Source organism: Meriones unguiculatus, chromosome 17 (genome assembly GCF_030254825.1).
Source record: "Meriones unguiculatus strain TT.TT164.6M chromosome 17, Bangor_MerUng_6.1, whole genome shotgun sequence".
Classification (NCBI taxonomy): Eukaryota; Metazoa; Chordata; class Mammalia; order Rodentia; family Muridae; genus Meriones; species Meriones unguiculatus.
This window is the reverse complement of record NC_083364.1, coordinates 52,627,791-52,649,655: the sequence shown is the minus strand read 5'-3', so window position 1 is coordinate 52,649,655 and position 21,865 is coordinate 52,627,791. Positions and strand designations below refer to the sequence as shown.

The following is a 21,865-nucleotide window of genomic DNA, read 5'->3' as shown; positions in this document are numbered from 1 at the left end:
TCTCTTTTTTTCTGGACACTGGAAGTAAACTTTTGTTTGGCTTCTGGTTTCTTATGATTTTCTCACAAAATCCATGATCTGCAGTATCAACAACAGCTCCATCTTTAAAATACAAACTTAATAATGTCTGTTTCCTCTTTCAAAAATGTACTCATGGCTCTACATTTGTATTAGGTACTTGTCTTGTTACTGAAACAAAACACCTGACAAAAGCAACACAAGGAACTAACTATGTGTTATTACAGTTCCAGTGCATGTGCTTGATCATAGCAGGGAAAGTGTAGCAGGGCAGGAGGCAGCTGGGACATGTATTTGTAGTAAGCAGAGAGCAGGGGATTTTATTGCTCAGCTCCCTTCCTCCTCGTGGTTCAGCCTGGGACCACAGCTCATAGAATGGTTCCACCAAGATTTTACGGTGTGTCTTGCCATCTCACTTAACCTCATCTCCTTAACAGAGATGTCCAGGAATGTGTTTCTATGATGATTCTAAATCTTGTCAACATTAACCATAACACTGTTACATCTAGCTTAGCACCAGAATTTATTTCTTAGAAAGTTGCAAGAGATGATTGGTAAACAAAAATAAAATCAGCTGTTTTTAATCTTTATTTTCTTGCTTATGTATTTACTCCCTCTTCAGTTGACTGATTTAATTAAGTAACTATAGTTAAGAATTTTTGATGCACATACTTAGAACAATAATAAAAGGTTGACAGTTTGTTTCAAACCAACAACTGGTGTATGGGTTCAAATTCCTACTTTTTACCATGGCAGAGAGCACATTCCTCATGAAATGGTTCATATTTTCTACCACCTTCCCAAAACCTATTCTCATTTTTCCTATATGTGCAATAGAACTGTATGTTGATGATCAAATGAAGCTCTAAACCCCAGTTTCTGCTTCTCCACACTTCACTACTGAGGAACCAGCATGTTCTAATTCAGTTTTCAAAACCTTTTCCAGGAAGGGCTCCCATGTCCCTCTGTATTTACAAATGCTTATTAGCATATTGCTTTCTAATGCATTTGTTTATATGTAATTTCCTCCTTTGAACAGTTAATTTTTTTTCTCAGCATATAGTTTGGGTTTTATAATATTAATAATAGTTACTCATTTCTGAAAAAATATTATTATTTCTATAATTTACATAATGTATATATTCCTAGTTTTTCCATATCTTAACAGTTTCAAAATACCAAATAAATAGCCTTTGGGAATTTAGATTGCTGCTAGGGATTAGGAAATAAATCTATATTCCTTATTCTCAGTAATCATAATGTATTTCCAAGTCAGCCATAGTTTCAAGACTTTTCTTTATTATTTGTTTGAAGATAATTAATGGTTAATTTATTATATTTGCAATATTTACTTAAAAGTGTTAAAAAGTTTTAAAAAAAGAAAAAGAAAAGAAAAAAAGAAAGACAATGAAAGTGTTAAAAGGTGATAACTTGGAACTGGTAAGATGGCTCATAATGTGAAGGCACTTATGCAAACCTGGTAAACTTAGTTGAATTCCTGGAACTCACATAAAAGTTGACAAGAGGAACAACTTAATAGAGTTGTTATTTTGTGTCAAGGGCATAATATACACACATTCACACACTAAATCTAATTTTATAAAACTAGTGCATTGGAATAAACAAGTGATTCATTGTCTGAATCAACAGTGTCTGTCAACTGCTGCCTAGTAAATACTATGTAAAAGAGCACAGTTGCCTTCTAGTTGTGGTTCTAGCTTGGACACTGGTCAAGACCCACTTCAGAGCCACAGAATCAGAAACTCAGATAGAGTCTAGCAATCTTCTATTAATAAAGTCTCCAGAGAGTCCAGTCCACTTCTAAGTAAGAGGACTGCTGACTTACTGAATATTGCAGACTGATTATTACCTTGAACTTTTCTTGATTTTGACTATTGAAGAAATGAAGACCGTGAACTTAGGCAATCTGGATTTCAACACATGACTACTATTTCTAAGAAACATCACTGAATTAGTTTTAGAGATACTGTATTCCCACTATTTCTGAGAGTCTGTGATCACAGATGTGCTTCATGAAATTTAATCTGGTAGCCATATGCTGGAAGTGTTACAAGGAGGTTTAAAAAGAGAGAGAGTAGACCACAGGCCAAATTGGTACCAGGCCTGAGAATTGCACAGATTCAGAAGGGCAACGAATAGACATATTTGGTGCTTAATCGAAGTCCTCAAAGACCTTAAGATAGTGATCATCAAAGGGCTTAGGAAAGAAAAGGTTCAAAACTAAGATTGACTGCTTAAGCCTAGGGGAATTTGTACATATTGCCATAGCATCTTGGAAATAAAACTGATGTTTACTGGATTAAAGACGCACTGGAAAGTTCTTTTACATAACTATGTTAAATGTTTATACTGCTACTTTATATAAGAAGCTCTGCTTGTGGCATTTGCAAAAGCTTGAGTGTTTTATATTTGTTTTCTTATCTGCTTTCATGGTAAACATTCTCATATTATTAACTATATATGGTACTACTTTCTAAAAAGCTAATACACATGTATTTCTTGTGGCTATCATTAATCTTTAGATCCATAAACCACAAAATAATTTTTTGTTCTTTAGCAATTGGTTAAATTTTAATACTAGATAATGAGTTGGCGTCTATGGTTATAAAAATAAATAAGAGAATTTTGTCCTCAAAAGGCTCAGTGTTTAGTGAGAGAGGAAAAAAAGGTAAGCAATTACAACACAATGTAATATATGCTATAATAAAGATACTCATAGGTTACCATGGAAACTAAACAGGACACATAAGTTACCAACCACCAAGAATTGTTAATAATTTTTATAAATTACTTTTTCAGTTTGCTAGATGTTTGAATGGACCTAAGAAAAAAATAAAATTTGCAAATAAAAACTGGTCATTAAATCAAAATAGTTAGAGCTGTGTTAAGCATTTGGCTTTTGCTTTGGTTGGTGATAGGTTCAACTTCTTGAGGTGGATGGCCTAGAGCAAGATGTTGGTGAGACTGAAGATGATGAGTCACCAGAGCAGCGAGCCCGGAGACCAATGAATGCATTTCTTTTATTTTGCAAGCGCCATCGCTCCCTTGTCCGACAGGAACACCCAAGGCTTGATAACCGAGGTGCTACCAAGATACTAGCTGATTGGTGGGCTGTTCTTGATCCAAAGGAAAAGCAGAAATATACAGACATGGCCAAGGAGGTAGGTTATAAGGACAAGTTGTGATAGTAATTATGGGAACCAGTTCTATAACTCTGATTCAGGAAATATGCTGCAGCTCTTGATGACTTGTCATCTTCTATTAACATCATATTCCAAGGGAAAGATGACAACCTAAGGTTAGATTTTTCTTATGATATCACAGAAATGTATCAAGTTGATAACAGAATGATCAAGTTCTGATGCCTAACAACATGTGTGTTGGCTGTGTGCATGCATGTGTGCCTGCCTGCCTGCCTGTCTGTCTATCAGTGTGTGTTAATCCCTGGTCTCAACTTTAAAAGAAATTATTCATTGAAAATTTTGGAGAAAGATCTGTATGCCTTCTAGCTCTATCATGTTTTGAAATGTTGGTAAATGTTGGTAAGATAAAGCTTTGACTTGTTTCTGTTCTGACAGTAGTATAGCATGAAGATTTAAAAGCAACACATGAGTGAATAGCAGTATAACAGGATGTACTGTCATGTGTGCATGCTTGAGAATGCTGTGTGAACAGTAGTAGTAGGTGAGAAACATTTCTACATGGAGAGACTTCAGAAATGTTGGCATGTTAATTCCAAATGATAGCAGTGACTTAAGTTTTCAAAAATTGCTGTGCTAGACTCGTTTCTGCATTCATCTGGAGTCAATATGAGATCTTTGTACATTAAGTATGAGTGGACTTAGTTCAAAGTAAAGAATAAGTACTGTCATTGTGGTTAAGTTTGAAAAGAATAATTCTAACATTTCCATAGAGTTTCCATTTGCAAAAAAATCCTTGATTCATATAAAATCTCTGCTACCCTATTAACTCTGCTACCCTATTAACTTATGTGGGAAAAAATGAGCCAGCAGGGGATAAAATAATGTAATTTTAAGATATTTTATTAGACATCTTAGTATGAAGAAAAATAATACCTTCAGTTGATGTGGTTTTATTGTGTTTAATAAGGAAACCTGCAACATAAAAATTTTGTATAAAACGATCAGTGAAATTTGAATCCAGAGTAAATGACTAGTGTTGCTGTGTAATTGATCACACAAAGCTTTAGGAATTTACTAATTGTTAAAGATAGAATTTTAACTATGCTGGGCATCTATAAAATTTAAAATCAATTACAGCAAACTATGTGATTTTTAATGTTTCAATAGATTTCCACAAGCGTAACAGTAATTAACAATAAACCTTTCTCATTAAATAGGTTTATATCCTTTCATATACCCATGCTTATATGATAAAGTAAACAATTATCTGAAACCTCACAGGGAGCTGCATACATTTCCTATAATTAAACACTTGAGTTTGATTTTGGACAACATGCAGCATATTACCAATATAGTGTTTGCCTTTTCTTAAATACAGCTAATTTACAAACCCAATAGGTGGCCACTTTTTAGAGGAGGAACTATTATTTTTGTGCAGGAAATCCTTTATTAATTACTTAATTAGCCTCATAATATTTGGCATTGTGGTGCTATAATGAAATCTGTTTAGGTAGCCCCCTGCAGCCTACAAGTGGAAACCATAATGTCTCACATTGCATCTTGCCTTGTTTATAGTTACTCATATAAAATATTATCTCATTTCTACTCCAAAGCCTAATCGATTCAGCTACTTCCCAAATTATCACACAATTGGTCTCTGGTGGTTCTTTCTTTCAGCTTATTTACTAAATGTTTCATAGTTACATTAAAGTACATGTAATTGTTCTGAAGCCTTTTTTGTTAATATTGAAGCCTTAATTGGAATTTCAGCTCAGTAAACCAATGCTTATTAAGAAATTCCAGTATTCCAGACTGTGGTAGTAGCTACTGATACATCACCAGACACACACATGCACAAAAAGCCCAGGTCATTTTGAAAACTACTTCAGGTATAACTTTTCAACTTTGAGCCCTCAGTTTTGAATGTTTAAAGACAACGCGTTCTTTCAGCACAGTGCATGAATGCTTTACATTATTTGTCCTCTGTGTCCTTGCCTTTATTAGAGTGAGAGTAGTCTTGCTTACCCACAGGAATACAGCCTCAGAAAGTGTCCTTAGGCAGTTTGGTCATTATGCAAACAGTATAGTTTATTTACCCAACTAAGACCTTTTAAACTGCAAAGCAGTGTAAACTTAGGAGACCACTGTTGTGGTGTGTAGTTAACTAGAACATTGTTAATATAGTTTGTACTTTTCTCTTTATGATTTTAAAAGAAGCAAATCTTTAAATGAATGAGTAGCAAAATAATTCTACCTATCTGTCTATCTATCTATATCTATCTGCTATTCATGAAATTTCCTAGACTTCTTTTTTTTTTCCCCTCTTATTTGATGATCAACTGCCTATTCTAAGATTTGTTGCCTTTTTTTCATGAATTACTGCATAGCACTAACTGGTATTTAAAGATGGTTGAAATTTCTTGTTTGGCTCTTGTAATGAGAAAGTTTAAAGAATTTAAGAAAATTGTTGAACTAAGTGAACATTTCTTTAGAAAACATAAGCATTTCATAATTCAGGTTAGTCAACATGTGAGTTATAGATCAGACTTCTCAATGCATTTTCAGAATGGATCTTCAATGGATCTTGTTTTTTTTTTTTTTTTCCTTCCCAAACTGTCTTTAAAGCAATGAGGTTAAAATTTTTATTACCTTTCTGTGTGAGGTTAAATTTTTTATTACATTTCTGAGTGTGTGTGTGTGTGTGTGTGTGTGCATGAGCATGTGTGTACACTTGCATATATGTGCATTTATAAATGTGGAGACCAGAAGACAGCATTTACTATGTGTGTTTCATTGATCCAGGTCAGACCTTGAGGCTGGCATCATTAACGCAGTGAGCCACCTTGTCAGCCCACAGTTAAAAATTTTAATGAAATTATAATTATTTTAAAATTAGTGCAAACTAATGAAATGACTTTTTTCTTAACTATCTAAATTAATGAGTAAAACTATCTTAAACATTTGTATTTGAAAATGAACTGTTACTCTCACATTAACTTTGTCCTTATAGGATTTAAGTAGCCATATCCATAGCCAGTTCTTCTGTTCAGTGTTTTCCTATTGTTTTCTATACTAGAAAGCATAGTTGCTTTTTCAAGTATGTAATTACGATTGACTAGCATTGTCATGAAAATTTTTTGGGTTAATATATAACCAGAAATACTTTTCAATGAAAACCTTTCCATCAAAACCATAAAACTATGTTTTGTCGTGTGAAATGGTGCTTTGTTTCTGGTTTTAAAAACACACCAAGGAAACACACTTCGTCACAATGTCCTACTGACAAGCTTAGCCCTCTGTGAAGAAGTTTTCAAACTTAGGGCTTACACATTAGTACCACTTCTCGATTCTGCCCTGCACTCTGACCTGGGCGTATGTTGTAACTTCTGCCTGCGGATGAAGAAAGAACAGCCCTAACAGAACTAACTGTGGTGTAGGTTTCTTCAGCTCCCCATAGTAGATATGATTATAAGATAAAATGTGTGTTGGAGCTCTTTCATAAAATTTTAGATAATTTTCTGTATAATCTCTTCACTGGTCTGGTAGAGTTTCATTCATATATTTATACCAGCATTTTCTGCCTGTGGTCTTACAGTCTCTCTTTCCAGTTACCATTTCCTTTCACTCTATGTACATCTAAGCTGTAATAACAGCTAGAAATACTAATAGATGCTGAGATAGCACCCAACACTCAATTAAAATTAAATAAATGGAGAAAACCTTTCATTGATATTAAGGTACATTGTAGATCAAATTTCCATTAATGTAATGATCTGAAAAGCATTTATTGTTTGAGACCCCATTTTAAAGTATTAACATAATAGATTATTGTCTTTTGTTATATAATAACGTCATTATCAGATATAAAGGAGGTAAAATACTGTGACAGAGGGTATGTATTTAGTGACAGTACTGAATAACAAAAGAAGCAGCAATTAAATGGCTGCTTTTTTATTTTTACTAACAAAATACAATAGTGGTTAGGGCCAAAAAATAAGAGAGAGAAAGAGAGAGAGAGAGAGAGAGAGAGAGAGAGAGAGAGAGAGTCAGCATTACTGAATGCCTCCTATCAGTGAGGAATCATTTATAAGGTAAATTTAAGTTAGATTAATTAATCATCTCGAAATTTGCAGGAAAAAAAAGTTGAAGGCTATGAGGTGAATTTTGATTTTTATAGAATTTTGAAAATCAGTGTTTTATTAAAAGTCTCTCTATCTGTGAGAGTTTTTTGTAAAAACCTTAGAATCAATACTCTGTGATTGATGTTTCTGGAGGTTAAATGAGCTCCCCCCCTCACCTTCAGTTTGAACAGCATGGCCCTGAATGTCTGGATAGATGGAGCCTATTTCTTGAGTTCTTTCTGTGATGGTGGATTTTGACCACATTGTTGACCTACACAGTAATTATTACACTTGGCTATTTGCTCCAGATAGTCTCCCACATATTTTTTTTTCCCTGCCTCATCTGTAATTTCTTTTCTAGTAACCTTGTCATAACAAATGATTAAATCTTTCTGTTGTCACTTATAGCTGAATCAGATCCAATGACTGATGAAGTACTAAGTTCCAAGGACATATAGGCATCTTTATACTTTCAGACTGCTCTTTCCTGTGACCTTACTTGCTTCCCATAGCTTGTGTTGTTGGCTTGATGTTTTTTATGAATTTACTTGTTATTCTTTTCTCAGTCATTTACATTTTTAGCCCTTCTGCTCAGTGTATACTTGACTAGGGATCTAGTCTTACATCTCAGTAGAAAAATGGTTAATTTATGAGACTCTGCTTTCAATTCCAGCAACAAACAAAAACTCAAAAGTAAAAATGCTGTATGTGTGTACTGAATATTTATATTAAGAATCCGTACAATTGATATTGTGATACAGTTACAGAGTATTATGCCTCACAGTAAATTGTCAGTTACTATTTTTAAAAGACACTCTCCGTATTCTAGGCTTTTGTCTTGCAATCTTGTTATCCACTCAGAGGAAACTTGCTGTTTTATAGACCCACTGCAAAACTGTTATTCATGCTGAAGTTAGAGTGGGGACTGTCGACTATGTGTAAACAGATGCATTTATGTAGTTAATTGTGGATTGTGAGCTTTTGAAAAAGGGACTCTGCCTGTTCATGCTCTTAGTGTGTACATTGTCTAAGACGAGTCCGCTTTCTGGTCAGTGCTCACCATGAAGGTGTGTAGGCTAGAGACTAGAGAATGAGAAATGATAGTATGTGGTGATTGTTGGTGCTTTATTCTATCTTCAGCCCTGTCATAAATTAGTGTAAGCTGGCTGTCATTAGCATCATCAATTGATAACTTATTTATCAGAATTATAGTATAATTTCCATTACACTTGATTTTCACTGAGACAGATCATTAAGTGATTCTTAGCAATATGTTACTAGTGGAGAATGTATCCAAAAATTGAATGTGAGGAGGAAAAGTTCCTCTCAAGAAGCAAGAGATTCGAGTACTAATGGTATCCATCCTCTTTCACAGCTGGGGCAGTCTGCTTAGAAAAATCTTAATTACCGAAAAAGGTCATTTTATATCTGTGATAAATTTATTAATAAATTTGTTTTTAAAATCTTTGGTCATGCAAATGACTGTTCATCTGACACCCCTACTCCATGTGCCTTTACTAAGGCATGATAATAATGCATGTGTCTGCTACTTGCCTTTTCACCCCTGCCTGCCATTTATCACTTTCTACTTTCAGACAACAGGCAGTTATTTGTATGCCTCAGCTTAATATGTAAATTCTCCTTTCACAAGAATGCACTGTGCTGCTGTGTCTTTTATGGTAACTTTTATGCTTCCAAATTCATTCTGCTGTCAGTTCATTTGGCTCTGGCCTTGTGTCTCATTTCACCTCTTTATTCTCAAGAAGACAGAACTGGACACTTTGATGGTTCAGTGGTTAGAGTCCCTGGTGTTCTAGTGGAGTTCCCAGCATTCAGTTCCCAGCACTCCCATCGGGCTGCTTATAACCATCTGTAACTTCAGCTTCCTGATGCCTATGGCCTCCAAGGACAATGAGCAGATGCCCACACATACCACATAGTTCACATAAAATGAATACTTTTAATTAAAAATACTGCTCAATTTTAGTGGCTTTTGTGCCTACTTTACACAGACACATGCATACCTTTGTGTATCAATAGGTGAATTCATACCTTACACATAAAACCATGTCAGAAGGTGGGTCAATAAGATAGCGTTGGGATACATTTCATTTGTTGTCTAGTATTACTATATTATCACCTATATTATAGCTCTTATATATGTGTTAGAGTGAAACCTTATGCTTTCTCTTAAAAGGGTACCTTTTACCCATTGTCTAAAAGCTATTTAGAGCTTACATTGAACAACATTACCATTTTAAAAGGCAAGCCTGTGGGATCGAAAGAATTATGCTGGTCATGGGTATATGATATGCCTAGAACATAGGAGAATAAAGAGAATTGTGAATTCAAAACCAGACTATAACATAAAAATGTGTTAATAAAATAACCCAATTGTGATAGTTGAACACATAGAAATAGGTGGGTTTTGTTTGTTTGTTTATTTGTTTTATTACACAGGGTAGCTTAGGGAGTGTATAATGGATTTTAGAAAAGAGTTAGTGGTGTTAGGAGAAAGGATAAAGAGGAAGCCACAAGAAAAAAATGATAAAAAATATTGTCAGTAAAGATTGAAACTTGCAAACAAGAGAGAAAGTTTGTGATAGATTTATTGCAGCATGTCATATCAGAGCTTGTTCATATATGCCATCCTTTGTGCTCATTAAGAAATATTGACAGATATATTACACTTTATAGGTGGAGGGATTGGAGCTGATGCCCAAGGGTGCTCAGCAGAGGCTCATCTTGATCTCAGGTCATAAGACCACATCCATTGTTCTTTCTTCTGTTTTGCCCTGTGTCTAAAAATAATCAAAACTAGTCAGCTGGCCTGCCTTGCCCTCTTTCTAGTTCATCTTGGTTCCCTTATCTCATGCCTGAGAATTTTACTTTGTCTGCATTTGCCTTACAAGAACACTGAGGCAGATACTTTTTTTGTAAAACCATTCCTGGCAGGTTAAGTTAACCAGTGGGCAGAATTTGGTTGCTGGTCCTGGTGTTAACTCATGTTGGGAAATGTCATTTGCAGTATTCTTTGAAGTAGATGATAAGAGTTGGAGAGACAGCTTAGTGGGTAGTCAAGAACACTGGCTACTCTTAAAGAGCTGAGGTTTGATTCCCAGCATTTATAAGGAATCTTGTACAACTCTAGTTCCAGGCCATACAGTGTTCTCTTCTGGCCTCCATAGGTAACAGTCATGCAAGTAGCATACAAACATACATGCAGGCAAACACCCAAATGCAAAAGAAAAAAAAAGTTTACTACATACATACACACATAGAGACACTTCTCTATTCCCCTCACACAAAAGCTTTAAGAGAGAAAATATGTGCTCTGTACACTGTTGACAGTAACCCTAATGGTATTGTGCTATCTGTTAAGGCCGAAGAAGACTGCCCTGCACAGAGTTTTAGCTCTGCCCTTTCCATCCTCAGAGCGCTTGACCTTTCCTAATACAAAAGCCTCTTCTGCCCCAAAAGTTAGGCCTTTTTTTTTTTTTTTTTTTTTTTTTAAAGAACAGGAACAACAGAAAAAGTAGAACATCTAAAATGTTTGGTCTTTATATTCTCACCCCACAAGTTAGATAATTCTGCATTGTTTCTAGATCTCTGTGCTTGGTGCTGTCATCTGCTATAAGGGAAGCCACTGAAGTCATGGAATGTGGGTTTTCTCAGTCATTGTCTGAGTGAGGGAAAAGGGTGAAAACTGTTGAACTTAGTCTGGGTGCTAATTTTACCTGCTGTTCATTTGTTTATAGTATAAAGATGCATTTATGAAGGCAAATCCTGGCTACAGATGGTGCCCTACTACAAACAAGCCTGTAAAATCGCCAACACCTACTGTCAATCCACGGAAGAAACTTTGGGCCTTCCCATCCGATGCTTCAAGAGATTTGCCAACCCCTAAGAAGGCAAAGACAGAAGAAATTCCTCAGCTTAACTTTGGAATGGCTGGTAAGTTTACATATTTTGCAACTGTTCCTAAAGAACAGAACACACTGGACATTTTTTTAATTATATAAATTTTAGGAGACCAAAATTTTTTACCACTGTGTAGCACTTGCAAATATGTAGCATATCATGAAATATTAAAGTATGGTATACAAAGAAGGTACCTGTAACTGAAGACAGGAGATGGAGCCAAGTAGTAAATGCTGTGAGATCCCAATAGTGACAGGATGAAAATGTCAACAGCAGTTTGGAGCTTGTCAGGAGCTTAGGGAATTTTATATTAACACAATAGATTGCACACATTCACACCTTGCCCCAACATTAAGGAGAGTAATTACTGGACTTATGGGTATTTAAAATGCTACAACTATACAGCTCATCTGAGTACCTGATACACCAAGGGCAAGCATGTGAACAAATCCATCCAATGGATCAATGGAAATGTCTCAAAAAGAAAACCCACCCTACCCCTCCTCCCATCCCCATATATGTTTGCTCTGAGCAAACTTAAAATTCCAGATGGTGCCATTTGTTATGTTACTCTCTGGGTGGTAAGGAATGCTAATTCATTTATGACTATGAAATAAAACATTTACATTCTCCCCCCAAATGGCGAGATACTCCCTCCTACTCCATGTAATCGAAAGGATTTTGCCAGGAAGAAATTTAGAGGTTGAATAAAGTAAAAGCAGGGAAATTCATGCTGAGCCTACACTATATTACAAGCAAATGCTTTTCAGAGTCCTAAACTGTTTACAATTTAGAAAGGTAGGTAGGACTGAAGTTGAGCCATACTGTGAATTCTTTTAAATGGTTCAGTTTGGGCTCGTAGTATGAAAAGTATGTGAGATATTATATGAATGCTAGAAAAATGAAACTTAACACGTGGCAGTATCCTTGGGAAACAAAGTCTTCAGGTGATTGCTGAGTGCAGCTCCCAACATGTTTCCTGGAAGAACCAGAACAGTTCTGCTCCTGTGTCAGCTGTCACTTGCACAGTTTTAGCTTTAGCACGTTTGTTACTAGTCTTTGTGAACTCTCGGGACTTGCCAGATTGTGGCGTAATGAGCATTGTCTAAGACTGAGAGAAGATGTACAGACGATTGAAATCTAAAACTGAATCTCTTTGATTGTTGTTTAGCATCTATATCTAAATCTAGGTTAGTATGTATGGAGTTTTGTTGAGGTTTGTTTGTTTGTTTGTTTTAAATGAAATTGTCACAAGCCAAATGATGATTATATGTAAATTAAAGGAAGTATGTAGATAAGTCTTTTAGTAGCAATGTTTCTGATATTAATACTCTGCCTTTTACCTACGCAATAGAAGTAGAATCTAGACTTAAGAAAATACATAGGTCCACTATTGAAAACAGTATTCTTTGTAGCAAAATTCAGAGAAGCAAAAACACCTTGATGCCATTTGTCACAGTAATAATAGCCTGAGTCATGTGTTGGAACTTCATGACCAGAGCTCACTTTTATTTGTGTGCAGTATCACTTCTTTGATATTTCTAGTTATGTCCCTTTTCAACAAAATGAAAGTGAACTAAATTACCTCTGATTAAAAACTGGTGTTTAGCCATCTGAACTGAGAGAACACAAAGGGAATTTTAAAGGCCAGTTTAACATATTTGCTCAGCAGTCCTTGACACTCCACATTTTACAATTTAGAATAACGCGACTTTGTCAAATATATGATTTCCAAGGAAGGAAAAATAAGTAGAATTTGATATACTACAAACTCTTTCAATAAAGGCAATGTGTGCTATTTATGTGAATGTATTTTTGATAATTCTAAATAGCATTATGTAAGTGATAAAAAAAATGATAATTTCTTGGCTTATCCTTTAGAATGAATAGTAAACTTCTTACAAAGTAACATTTGGTTTATAACTTGAATTATTGTGTAATTGTATCCCTATTTTACTTTGTAATTTGAACTGCACATTTTTATCTCTCAAATGCTATCACCCAGCCCTACCTAGTTCCTAGGATGACAGCTACAAGAGTGCTTTACTCTGAAGCACCCTAAACGCTTACTTTGTGCTAAATTCATTTTCCCCCTGGACTGTTACTTTTAAATAAACCTAAGTACATATTTTATCAGGCACAATAGTTCTTAAACTTAATGGCTAATTGAAAGTAATATCTTGGGGAGGGAGAGGGAGGGAAGGGAGAGTTAGAAGGGGAGGAAACAAGGCAGGGGACTACAACTTGGGATACAAAGTGAATAAATTGTGAATACTAATAATAAGAAGAAGAAAAAGAATTTTAAAAAAAGAACTATGTTAAAAGTATGGCAGAGCTTTGTTTCACCACTTTAGCCATTGTTTGGGTTTGTATTTGTGTACTTCTGCATGGGACAGTGTTGGGCTTTCTTAACTCATGGTTGTATGATGACATATTTTTCTCATAGCTTCCTTTTTTTAAATTTCTTTTATATTTTTCTTTTTATCTCATCTGCTTCTTCTCTTCCTCCTCCTTTGTGTGTGTGTGTGTGTGTGTGTGTGTCTACTTCAGAAACTTTTCTCAATTAAAATAAATTATATACAACATCTGATCTAAGTTTCTTGATGAAATGCTAAGGCAGACTGTGAACAAAGCTTTATTTCAGGGCATACATTTAAACCAGAGAAGAAACAGAAAAACTGTCTCCAGGCTGTCTTATGACACCCTCGTCCTAAAGCTAAAATGTATGTCTTGAGAACTGTGTCTGTGAAAGACACACAGGTCACATGTTCTCTTTGATTGATGCTTTAAGTATTAACATTAGAGGCACCGTGGAGCAGAGATCTCTCTGCCCCCATTGACTATTGAAAGAATTAAAGCAAGAAAATCTTTAAATAATCAAAATACATTAGTTTTAAATGTTGGCGGTTATTTTAATTCGAGCCTGAGTACCCTCAAGATTTATAATGTCTAAAGCATATCTATTATTTTAAATTTATTTTGTAAGTTTTAAATAGACTATTTTCAAAATTTGGAGGATGTTTTGAAATTTCACTCTCTTGTATTTACTGATAGGCTAGTTATTTTGACCAGACCTGATTCCACATAGCAGAAATAACAACTTGAGATTAACTGTCTCAAACTTTTTAGGAGAAAAGCATAACTATACTTTGGTTAAAAAACAAACAAACAAACAAACAAAAAACACCTCATCTGAACACCCCAGTACTGGAAAGAAGCCTTTGGTTTGGGAGATGATTCATACAACAGCTGTAGCACTGGGAAAACATGTTGTGTTGGAATGGTCCTAAAGTGGTTGTAGTTAGGAGATTTAAAAGGCCAAGTGTGGTGGTTTATGCCTATTATTCCCACACTTATAAGTTAAGGCAAGGATAAGGCAAGGAGATCATGAGTTCCAGGTCAGTCTGTGCTTCATAGTGAGACATTGATTCAAAGAAAAAAAAAAAAAAAACCCTGCAAAATATAGAAAAGAAAAAAAGGCTCCTTAAGTATGTGCATTAAGTACATGTGTACCAGGTTATATAAAAAAGCATTTTGAACATTTTCCATCAAATTTATATGTGGGTAGTTTGGATTTCTGCCTGTTGAATATTCTTTCTCATACACTGTATGGTTGTATGTCTTCATGCTTTTAAGTTGGTTATTTGCTTTTGCTCTTTAGATCCTACTCAGATGGGAGGCCTGAGCATGTTGCTGCTAGCTGGAGAACATGCTCTCGGAACGCCAGAGGTAAGCAAGGCTTTAGTTTCTCGTTCTTCACACTGCTCATTCTGGGGCTTCAGCACATAGACATCTGTGTTCTGTTCACCTTGCTGCTGCAGTCCCACTTAGAGCTCACTGTGAAACGTTACCTGTTTGGCTAAAGGGTAGCAGAAGCTGTGGCTGTGGGCCAAAAGGACTGAACCACATCTGCACTGCAGAGGCTGCAGTTGTTTGAACCCAGGAGTAAGAGATACGGTAGAGTCCATTGTCATTTGTTGTGTTGTGTCATAATTATGTAGATCACATCCTAAAATAAACTCACTCTGTTCAACACATTCCCTGTTGGTATCATGTTCTCATTTAGACTTGCTAGTGGAAAGCTGACAGTAAAAATATGAGACTGTCTGTCTCTCTAGTATCTGAGTAATTCCAAACTCCTGTGTGAACATCTGGGATAACAGCATTGCAAAACTGTTTCATTTTTTAAAATAGGAAGCAAAAAGACCCAGAGCCCTCATGACTGGGTTTCTGTGATCTGGTTATAAGTCTGCTTTTGCTAAATATTTTTAGATCTAATTCTGATCAGCTATGGCAGTTAACCACACATAATTTGCGTTTGTGGTATCTTCTGTTTTCTAGACCCACTTAACAGAGGTCAGTTGAGTTAACCTTCAGGTCATGTTATTTTCCTACATTCTGGGCCTTAAGATGGAAAGTTTCCATTCAAACGAGCATAGCTGTTCAGAAGAAAATAGCAAGAGATATCAATATTGCCATGGAAAATGTATCCAATACCAAGCCTGTCCCTAATAAAATTAGCTATTAGTGCTATGGAAGCATACTGCAAACATTCTTAGTCATTTTTCTTTTTTTAATATTCTTACACTCAGTCTTTTAGGTCAGTTTTACTGCAAGCCTGTGCTGTTTACTGTTGTTTTAAACTTTGATTAGACCATATAGATTACAGTTAAAATCTATTCAACTATACAGGCTATTTATACTATGGTGCTGTTGTTATTCATAGTTTATATGTGGTATACAGAGATGTTGAGTAAATTTAACTAATTTGTTTCTTTTCATTTTAATGTAACAAAAGTATTAATTTGTGTACAGTATTTATTATGTTGTGCAAATCCTCCACTGAAAAACCTGTGCATGTGACTCTGTGCTTCTGCGGCTCATTATTGAGCATGTTTTCTAGCTTCTGACAGAAGCATTGTTGGGCATCGTTTCCACCCCTAACACATAGTATGATGCCCACAGGGTACATTAACACCTTGTGTGACCTCTTATGGGCAAAGCACACTCGTTAGCAATGATGGACCTTCATATTCTTTTGACATGGAAGCATTGTGAGAACTCTCCAGGTTAAGAGGCAAGCAGTCCAGGAGCAGGTTCCTATAGCCCAAGTTATGTCTTTAGGGGTCCTGCTGTGTTCTTATTTCCTCCCCTCATCTCCTAGACATTTAGGTCATTCTGAGAATAATTTTGTGTTATTAGAACAGTAAGATAGTAAAAACTTAAGTTAAATGTTATCTCCAAATACTATCAGAGAGCTTACTTTTAGAGACCAGTAGACTTCATTTAGCCTATCAATTTCGACCTCTCCATTTCTATTGCAAATATGTAGACTTGGTAAATAAAACTTCTGTATAGGCAGATAATTGTAAGATAAACACAGTAAATATGTACTCATTTTCAAATAAAATTAGGATAAAATGAGAGCCATTCAGAAATTTCATATTTTTTATATTGGAATAATTACTGTCAAGTCTGTTTATACAGTTTGGTTTGACTAATCAATGTAACATTTTACAAAAATCATACCACAAAAACATATGATCACAAAGGCATTTAAAGTGATGTGATATAGAGTCTTTATTTTAAAATAGTCTTGGGAAAGGGGCTTTTTTATTCACTGACCTGAGATTTCATTGCACATATGAAGTCTTAAGAAGAATGCTTTTTTTAAAGTGTAAAATTTAATATAGGAAGTAGATTTTCTTAAATAATATAGGTATCTTCTTTGCTATGACTGAAATGATAGAAGTCTGCTGAAAAGCTGCTGTCGCCTCTTACAGTGTCCTTTTTTACTTAGTATACTATTGTAGTTATGGACAGTTAAGTTTCTTGAGATGTCAATGGGCAACTTATACCTATGTTTCCCCCAGTCTTCCATGTCTCAGTCTGCTCTGTGTCACTTTGAAATGAGCATTTTCATGTACTCCCTTTTCTGAGCCAAGGAAGACCTTTGCTCTTAGCTATAGTAAGCTGGAGTCAGGGGTGAAATTTGTTTAAAATTCACACAAATAATAGTCTTCATACTCATGTTATTTGTACATATTTGAGACAAATCTTTAAATCTTTGTTTTTATAGAACTTATTGATTTGGGAAGAAAAATTGATATACTGAACAAGACAAAGAGAATGGACTGATTCCTGACTTAAAACACAGCAAGCAATGTCTTCTGATTGCTTGTAAGAGACAGCATAGGTGTCTCACTAGGAAATGACCCCATCATAGTTGCAGAAATGAAAGGATATGATACAACATTGTAGCAAATTATTTAAGCCAGAAATCAAATGAAGTTGCTTAAACAAAAACACAGATGGACCCTCCTGAGCTACAGAAGGGGACTGGTCTGAATGAAATACTTGGAGACTTAAGTGTTCTCATTGTTGTTGTTTAACTTTAAAGGAACAGGAAATAAAAAGACAAGAAACAAAAGTAATACTCTTCTCATCAGATTCTGAGTGGAAGAGGCAGTAGAGAGTTACGCTCTTAAATGTGTTATCAGTAAGTTATTGGAAGATAAAAATACAAGTAAAGTGAAATATGTGATCTGGAATTATTAAAAGTAATCTTTCAGACAAAGAATTTTTCATTATTTTCACTAGTCTAGAAAATGTAGAGCTACTTTAGAATTTAAAAATGAAAGCAGGGAGTGTTACAATGCAGAGGTTCAATGGCGAGAACAACATTTGCTGTTGTAGCAGCAGAGCCAGAAGGAGAGTAAGGGAAGCTAGAAGAGCACGCACTGCTGATGAGGGAAGGCGTGTCTTAAACACCCGAGGCGGGAAGTAGCCAGCATGGGAAGCACCTTAGTAGACACGGGGTCATGATAATACCTGCATCCTGTCACTCCCTACGCCACTGCAAAGATTAATTAAATAAAACCTGTCAGGCATTTTTACTTCCTCAAAATTCTTGTTAGTATGCAGCATAGTCTCATCACTATAAGTTATTCCAGGCATTTAATAGTTCAAAAGCTTAAATTAAATCTGTTTCTCCTGCAGGTTGTAGTGTATTTTGTCATGAACACACACACACACACAGTTCCTTGACCATTGAAACCTTGGAAGAATTTACAGTTGTAATTTATTCTTTTCACCATCGCTAGATGGTCTAGAAAAGACAACTTTTTAATTTAAATTAACTAAGTTAGCTTAGTAGAAGAGGAGCTAGTAAATGAAGGTACACCCCCCACTTGGGACTGTCCAGCGAGGCCATATTGCAGAAAAAAATGGAACCTTGTGAACTTTTTGCCGTCTTTTTTTGTACTTTAGTCAAATAGACAGTATTCATGGAATGTTTTGGACATGGAAGGCACCTCAAGAGCCTGTACACAAATACCTGCCCTTTATGCTCAAGTTCTTAAGGAATACTAATCCTTCATATGAACTTTTGCTTTCAAGGAAAATCCTTTAAATTTTAATTTTTCAAACAATAATCTGCATGTTTATAAGATAGAAAATGAATGTCTGAAATTTGAAAATGACATATAACTCATTTCTTGAAACAATATTAATCTATCACCAATATTGATGATTTCTTGAGCTAAACAATATTTCTCTTTCTAATTCTTTTTAAATACTTGCTATTACCATTATATATGTATTTTATAGCAGTTAATTGTCTTTAACTTCATCTTTTATTATAATGTTATGATAAAAGTTTCATTTTATTATTTTCTTCTACTAAGTTGTTAAATGGACTTTAAGAAACTTACAATCAGGAATAATATTTTAACTGAGTCCTACAGAGTAGGTAACTATTACAGCTCACTTTCATTCAGTAGTGCTTTCTTTCAAAGCACTGCTTGTCAGTGCCTTAGTTAAGGATAACACATCCTTAGCTGTCTCAGGAATTAAATGTTGACTATCTTATGAATAAATACTCAACCATCCAGGTGAGGGACCAGGGCACAAAGGTTTGGTAGACTACCCATTGTAGTCTAGCTTCAAAGTTGCAGAACTGAGACTGCACTCCAGAAGGACTGGCCAATTTTTGTGTAGCATCCAGGAGACTTTGTGATTCAATTCCACCTACCCATACTCAACTGGCCACTTTTCTCTCTATCTTGTGTTATAGAGCAGCAGCACCGCAGAACAGGACATTTGGAGATTTGCTTTCAGGCTAGACAGGGTTAAGCCTTTCACATTGGCTATCTCATTCTGCCTTCCTAAGAATGTATGGTGTCAGTTCCTTACTCTTTTCTCCAAGGTATAGAGTTTTGAAATTGAAAGTTTTCGCTTTTTTTTTTTTATTATTATTATTTAAATGGGTTTTCTAGACAGGGTTTCCCTGTACAACAATCTTGCCTGTCCTTGCACCCACTCTGAAGGCCATGCTGTTCTCAAACAGAGATCCTCCTGCCTCTGTCTCCCAAGTGCTTGGATTAAGGGCATGTACCACCACCGCCCGGCACTTCACTTTTATTTTTGATATCAGTGGATTATGCAAAAAATTTTTCGTACCTATCAGTACAGCTGAGTTAATTTGATATGTGCTTGTCTTTGGCTAGTATGCTTGACTATTCCAGGAGACTTAAACTAATTCCATTATTTCTGCTTCATGTCCTGGTTCTTGACTCTTGTAGTATTTATCTTTTCATAGGTTTATTGCCTCTAAATACACTTTGTTTAGGACATGTGTTATGTTTAAATTGTACAGTGAAGGGGAAGTTAGTGCCCAGAGGTTTTCGTTTTTCTCTCTCTCTTAACAAATCTCCCCCCACCCCCACCCCCTTATGTCACTTTGTAGGTAGTACTGCCCTTCATTCCAGGGAGCTGATTCTTCTATCAGTAGTGGGACTCAAAGGCCAGGCAGTCAGGTCATTTCCGTAGTCTGTGTTGGCCATCATAGATGTTTAAACAAGGAATTCAAGGCAGGAAGATGCAGTTCTTTATTTCAGCTTTTACTACAGTTATCTGTAGAAACAGCATGGAGTTTCCTGTCCTCTTGTATGAGCTCTGCTGCAGATATAGGAAACCTTTATCCATGGGGTAAAGAGAGGCTTGTGCTGGCCTGGATGCCCTGTGTAAAACTAGGGTCTCCTCCACCCTCCACTCTTTCTGCTAGATGGTACAACAGGTTCTAGGAAGCACCAGCCTTTATTTATTTGTCTCCTGCCTCCAGTCACTCCTAGCCAGGTTGTGCTGCATGCCTCTGACATAATTATCTAACTGCATTTCTCTCATCATGCTGTTCCTCTAACTTAAACCCTTGGCCAACCCTCTATGTCCAACTTAATTTCCAGACCTAACTGACTCCCAGGTTTTGTCAGCCTGATTCATCTCCTACTACACTTGCATTTCATCTTACCTTTTACCTACCCCAGGAAAGTCACCGTTTCTTGAAAACACAGCAAAGATTTGACTCTCTACATTCTCACCTGACATGACTGTCATTCTCACTTTTCCTCTGAGGGAAATTCTGCCTTTATTTCCAAGTATACCTCAGATATTATTTTCTCCATTCAAACTAAGAAAGATTTTTTTTTCCTCTGTGCTCACAGGGATCCTTCTCCTATGCTTCCACTATGCATTTCTGCAATGTAGTTCTGCCTTTGCCTTGAATTACAAACACCAAAGGTCTGGCACATTCTCTTAGCCGTCATTTTATTCTCAATTTTACAATGGATGCAAGTGGTATTTAAACTTCTTAAAGACATCAATCCTCATGGCTGGTACTTAGTGTTTTATTGAACAATTGAATGAGAAATAAATATTTGAATTAGCAAGAGTAGGAATATATGGTTGATCTACACTATCCACTTGCTCCTTGATTGTATGTTCATCACTGTGGCAACTAGTACGCAGGTCTTGCTTTGTGATTTGCAAAGTGGGAGTAGCCCTTGATAATACTTAGCTTCCTAAGCTACTTGTGGTCATAACTGGCCTAGTTATGCTTTGTATGCAAAGGCTGGACCTGGGATTTCTCCCTATCTATCTGATTTGCTCCTGTGGAAAGAAGTGTCACTTAATTTTGTCATGATTTTTAATTATACTTATCATTTCCCTTTGTTACTGAGAATCATAGCTAAATCAAAGTGGCTGGCAATTGAGTGTGTAAGAAGATTCAAATGTTTGCTTAAGCAGAAATCCCTGTAGCTGTTTTCTTTTTTGGGCATATAGCAACACCTAGTGGCTTTATGTATTATTTCAGAGACTTCCTAATAACAGGGTTGCTTATTTCTTTTCTTTTCTTTTCTTTCTTTCTTTCTTTCTTTCTTTCTTTCTTTCTTTCTTTCTTTCTTTCTTTCTTTCGCTTGTGTAACCAAGGCTTATTTTTTTCTTCTCATTATTTCATAAGAATAGATGCTGAAGAATAAATTTTTATCTATGAAAAGCATTCACCAATTAACTAAATAACTTTAATATTTTATATATTTCATAAGGTCTGGGACTCTAATAGAAGTCTTTTGTAGGAAATCCATCTTCCCTTTCATAAGTATAGAATTTTGTGTTCATACACATGTACATTTGCCATATCATAGAAACATTTTTGCATTTTGAAATCTTTAGATAAAATTACCTAACATGTATCATGTCCAATTTTACTTTGTTAAAGATAGTCATACTTACCTTGGTAACATGGAATCATAGTTACAAATGTAAATTACTGTTTTGAATACATATATATTCTGATGAAATTTT

The 21,865-nt window shown here is 35.5% G+C and overlaps 1 protein-coding gene across 12 annotated transcripts in view; it reads left to right on the top strand.

The window, feature by feature from the left end:
* Positions 1-21,865, top strand: part of Bbx (BBX high mobility group box domain containing) — a 237,706-nt gene that overhangs the window by 151,343 nt on the left and 64,498 nt on the right. For 11 of the 12 annotated variants that reach the window (XM_021646810.2, XM_060370532.1, XM_060370531.1 and 8 more), the window contains 3 exons: positions 2,958-3,200; positions 11,062-11,257; positions 14,886-14,953. In XM_021646810.2, the coding sequence (XP_021502485.1) occupies positions 2,958-3,200; positions 11,062-11,257; positions 14,886-14,953 (507 nt within the window). The remainder of the gene's footprint in view (positions 1-2,957; positions 3,201-11,061; positions 11,258-14,885; positions 14,954-21,865) is intronic. The other variant, XM_060370533.1, reaches the window with a different exon arrangement.